General features: G+C 56.1%; 1 protein-coding gene across 1 annotated transcript; it reads right to left on the minus strand.

Moving 5' to 3' along the window:
• Window positions 1–2,363: 2,363 nt before the first annotated feature.
• RPAP1 (RNA polymerase II associated protein 1) lies at window positions 2,364–3,629 on the minus strand (the record flags this gene model as incomplete). The annotated part of the gene is made up of 1 exon (XM_028635037.1): window positions 2,364–3,629. One exon carries the CDS (start codon window positions 3,627–3,629, stop codon window positions 2,364–2,366), a length of 1,266 nt encoding a protein of 421 aa, XP_028492419.1.
• Window positions 3,630–5,212: the final 1,583 nt, after the last annotated feature.

Genomic DNA, 5,212 nt, shown 5'->3' on the forward strand with positions numbered 1-5,212 from the left:
TTTTATATGTTTAAGAAAGGGGTGGGTATTGTGGTGAATAGAGGATATGTGTTGTTTCAATGTTGAAGTGATGAGGCAGGTCTCTGAAGTAGTGTGGAAGGGTTGATGATCCTTTCTCTTCTTTTGGGTCCTGATGCCTCTCTTATATAGTATCTCGATGCCTTCCCTGTATACCATCATCCAGACTCGGAGTCTTGGAAGCTTCCGTCGTCGTCCAGGGCCAGAGGCCCCCTCCTCACATGTTAGAGTTCCTACATGACGAAGTCTGCCACCTTGCGGAACAATCACGGGATGTTGGAGACTGCACGTCAAGGATCTGCGGCGACCTTCTCTACACGGTCAACAAGGGCTCGCGGCGAGCCGGCTCATAAAGGATAGGAAGACGCCCCGGCGTACGAGTCAGACAGCATTGTCCAATGGAAAAGCCGCCAGCCCTAAATGAAAGCTTAAAGTAGAGAGATCGAGACTGACAGCAACGATACACCGCTCACGGAAACAATTTACCGCCGCCGGGATACCCAGTACATACGAGTCGCAAAAGCCCAGGGCAAAGCAGACACTACTGCCTCGGCCGCCTTCGGCGTCCGCTGACGCGGGCCGCCCGGAGGCCGCCCCGTATAGTCCTCCCGAATCCTAGTAAACCTAATGTGAACTCCGGTCTGGAACCATTAATGTGCGGGCTTCCCTTGTAGCAGGCAGACGTTAAATATAGATCCACAGCCTCGGGGGGCCGCGTGACTAAGGTGATGCGAGTCGAGCCGAAACTCGTCAGATCACCGCCCTCAGTCCGTATCCGTACCTCACTCAGTGCCTTCGAAAGCGGGTGGCCCCGCGCGGGGGCTGTCATGAACGTCTGATCGAACAAAGAAACATATGCCCGGATGATGACTGATCGTGCCATGTGTTGACGAAGCAAGGTGGCATTGCCTCCAGTCAGCCAGACAAGCAGGAAACCTTCCGCAACTTGACTAAGCCAGAATCCTCCTCTGACGTATTCAAGTTCGTCGACGGAACACGCGGAGAACGGTGGATAATGGCCAATGGAACCCCGGAACACTTTCCGCAGCTGTGAAACGCCTTGCAGATGGGATGGGATGAGAAGGCAAATCTTTAGGTGGTATCACGGTGACCCGGTGTGTTTGCACTCAGTCCACATTGAGCAACTCGACTGTCTTCTGGGTCGCCGATGCGACAACGTCATACGAGCAGGCCGGAGGGGTCGCCGAGTTGCATGTTGCGCGCGCTGTCCAGCATCCAAGGTACACGAGGAGGAATTAGAGTTTTGGATTAAGCTTTTTCTCTGTCGTCCCCTGACAAGGCTCTGAATGCGAGTTTCTGGAAGAGGTAAAGAAATCCGGCCAGCTGGTGGGAACTGACTCTCTGACCAGTCGTTCCTTGAGTCTCATCCATTGCCGTTGCATAGATTAGATTACGGATCGCACTCTAATTGATGAGCCAAGGAGCTGGATCTTCTGAAGGTGTCAGAAAACTCCGAATGTAATCACGGAGCAATTTATCTTGTCTCTGTGCGTTGCCAACACGATTCGTGAACCCCGGGTCTCGATATTGTTTCCGTCGGCTCCGTGACTCGAATACCGATCCGAATGTCAGGAAACACGGCGTCGAGCCTTGCACTGTCTCAGATGGCGAAAAGTGAGCATCTCGATAGTTTGGGGACAACCGGACCCCTGTCCCCTCAGCCCCAACCAGCATTCCCGTGCGACTCGCGCTTCGAAAAGGGGCTTGAGTAGTCGGTCGTTCCGAAGCTCTTGAGCTGATAATGTGCGCGGGTGCGCAGCGGCTGCTCCCGTGTCTGGTAGTAACTCCCACCCTTCCATCTGACATTGAACGGTTTCGAAGACACTTGATTTGAAGAACGTGCTCTGTCGATTCCCAACTGGGCGTTGACCGACGTACGCTGACAGCTGCACCAATGACCATATACCAACCGAGGATGAGCGCCGAAAGAGAGTGTTCGTGCCATGTGTCTGTTTGCAGCGCGTCTTGCAGATCTCATGGTACCTTGGGCTTGTTCTCTGCTGCGTGCCAAATGTGTATGATGATGCTGTGGCCGTCCATAACGTCAACCAATCATGCCATGAGCACCTGGAGCAACGCCAGACCAGTCAACGACGCCCGTGTCTTCTCACTTGGCATCGCCGATGTGAAACTCGACATCGCGCCCTGCACATGCAATTGACCCGTCACCAGCCAAGCCAGACCCTTCCGTCATGTCTGATGCCCATGGACATAAAGCGAGTCCATTGCCGCTGGTCCGCTTCGCTTTCGCAAACAGAGTCGCAAGACATTCCCACTTCACGCCTCGCATCCGCTATCATCGATCTGCCTAGCAGTAGACGCGCTTATCGCCCCGACAACAAAGCCTTCCATCCCCCCTTCTCCAGCAACCATAACGCCTCAGTCGCATACGCCCGGCTCCCCCGGTGGCCACCTTCCTTCATGGCCGCCTCGGCCAGGCTGTCCATCAGCCGGCCCTCCATCACACTGCTCCATATCCCCCTCGCCAACGTGTCCTCGTCGCTATTGCCCCACTCGCCTTTGCCCAGCCGGTAGAAAATCCTGCCAATGGTCTGAAACGCAATGCACCGCTGCGCGGCGACGGCACTCCGCGCCAATATGGAGAGCTCCTCGATTGTGTACCCAGCGGCCTCGGGCGCCTGGCCGTGGTGATGAAGACCTTTGGAAACAGGAATCTGCCTGCTCAATCGCGGCGGCAGCATGGCTCCGCGAAAGTCGAAGCGAAGGGCCGAGATGGGCAGCGAGGCCTGGCCCGGGTAGTAAGGGGAGTCACGATCGGCGGGGCTGTCTGTCGTCGGTAGAGGGGCCATCCAGGCAAGCTTGGAGGGGTCGGCGGGAAGGTTGGGGAAGAACTTTTCGTGAAGCGTGGCGAGGAAGTCTGGGTGAGAGGGATCGAGATCGGGCAGGGCAGGCGGCTGGGGGAAGTGCGTGTGTTCCGGTTGCTGATTGATCGGGAAGAGGTCCTCGGGAGGAGCGGATGGAACGCGGTCCTCGTTTATGGGTGCGTGTTGCTGCTGCTGCGCGGGGGCTGGTGGTGATGATGATGATGTCGCCTTGCTGGTGGTTGTTGACGGCTTGGGTCGTGGTGGTGGCAGTGTTGTGTCTTCAATTTTGATTTCTGGCGTCGCAGGTTTGGGAGAGGCCTCCTGTGTACCAGGCACATCGAACGGGTCGGGACCATCGCGCTCATCAATATTCGCCCGCTGCAGGAGTCTCTCAATTAGTGCCGGGTTGAGTCCTTTGAGCATCTCGGCTCGCTCGCTGGCAATCTCTGCAGGCGTCATGTTCTCGAGCCTGGACTGGTTCTCTCGATCGATCCGCCGCCGCTCGGCCGCCTCAAAGTCCGCCTTTTGTGTAGCCGGATCGACTTCGAACCTGGCTTCGTGTGCAGCCCGGGCCTGAGCGCCGGCAGCCGCAGGGGCATCGTCTCCCTTCTTGCCCTGTCGCTGCTGTTTGAAGGCAGATGGGCGGCTCCGCTTTTTGTGGGCGGGGAAGCCGGTGGAGGAGATGTCGGCGTCGTCGAAAGTCACCGGCTTGGGCTGTGCCGTTTTGCGCTCGACGATATCGCCTATGAGGAGTGTTGGATCCATGGCGTGTGGTGAGGATGATGTTGTCGAGAGGAGCTTTGCTGGAGAAGGTGGGAGGAAGCCAAAGCTTTGTCACGATGGCGATGGTGGGGTAAGGTACATAGGTACTTAGCGAGACTGGTCAGGAGGCAGGTGTTCGGCGGGGGGCTAGCAAGGCCCCACGGTTCGAGTCCCAGGGACCGAGCAGAGCGAGATTCGCTGTTGCCTTGGGAGGTTCGCATTCGGTTGATTGGCTGCTGAAGGTTCTGTTTTTTCTTTCCTTTCTTGCTTCTCAAACTGCAGTCTTGTAACTTTCGCATCCCGTTCTTGCGAAGCGTCTCAGTGCATCGGAAAGAAATGATCACTCCCAGATGAGGGCTGTGCTGACTCAGCCCCCACCAGCCAGTCGGTTGGGATTGGTGAGGCTGGTGCTGCCGAACGGCGAGACAGGCACGCCCGGCACGGGCAAGCGATACGGACTGTAACAGACGCTTGCATTAGCGCCGATCTGCATCCCCGTTCCAGCTGTCGTGTTATCTCCGATCGAGGTACAAGTCGTGGTCTTGGTGTGTGCAATTGTCTGGGAGCCTCTGTCGATATTTCGTTTCCGGCTATGATGGTATCTGAGCGGTCATATTTTTCTACTTTCGACTTTCGACTTTCGGCGTTCTCCATTTTCCTTCCAATCCCCACCATCGAGCCCTTTCTACGATTGACGGCCGGCTGCGGCCACAGGTATGTCTTCACCCTCGTTGTCGCAGTAGCCCGCAGACTACAAAAAATGTTCTAAACGTAAGTCCATTTGGCATTCGATATTGCTGGCTTAGAATTACGAGCTGTGTCGCTTGTGGCTGACCGAATGAGCAGACATGATGAGCTGCAGATATACTTCTGAGGTCCTTTGCTGCAAGGCTCCGAATGCGCACTGTCCATGCTTCACCAGCTGCTCGTGGTTCATAAGAAGAACAGCAAGAGTTTCGCTCAAGAAGCACAAGCATAATGAAAATCAACACCTCAGAACCCACAGGCAGCGACATCACCAAAGAATAGAATCAACTAACATGGCTGGGTGATGAATGGCTAAAAGCTAGCCATGGCAACCCCGCGGCTGTACCCCCCTGCACGGCAGCGATTTGTGCATTGTCTCCAAACAAGCTGGATCCATGCAAACAGCGCGCTTAACCGGACCCTTGACTCGTTAAGCTAGTCCTGATATGGATAAGATCCGGACAGTTCCCCAACACTAGACGCGCGATGCATGTACCCCGGTACCTCCGCAGCACAGACCAATCTTGTTTTTCCTCTCCCTTCCACGGCGCCTTGTTCTCTCCCCCAGCACTGCACCACAAGCGACGGCGCACCCGCAATCGGCGCCACGTCGCCCGCTAGAACATGTCTGTCCCAGACAGCCGCGCAAGGTACCATGTAGCCTGTACCACAGGCTCGCTACTTCACCCTTTCACCCGCGTCCACGTCCATACCACCCACCCACCCACACCTACACCGCACCACGCGGGCGGCTTGATCTGTCGACAAGCATTTAGCGGGCCACCTGATCTTGCTCGCAGGGCTTTCCACACCACGGTACGTACAAGTTTGCAGGTTTG

The sequence above is a fragment of the Verticillium nonalfalfae genome, assembly GCF_003724135.2.
Source record: "Verticillium nonalfalfae strain VnAa140/NRRL 66861 chromosome Unknown scaffold_111, whole genome shotgun sequence".
Taxonomy (NCBI): Eukaryota; Fungi; Ascomycota; class Sordariomycetes; order Glomerellales; family Plectosphaerellaceae; genus Verticillium; species Verticillium nonalfalfae.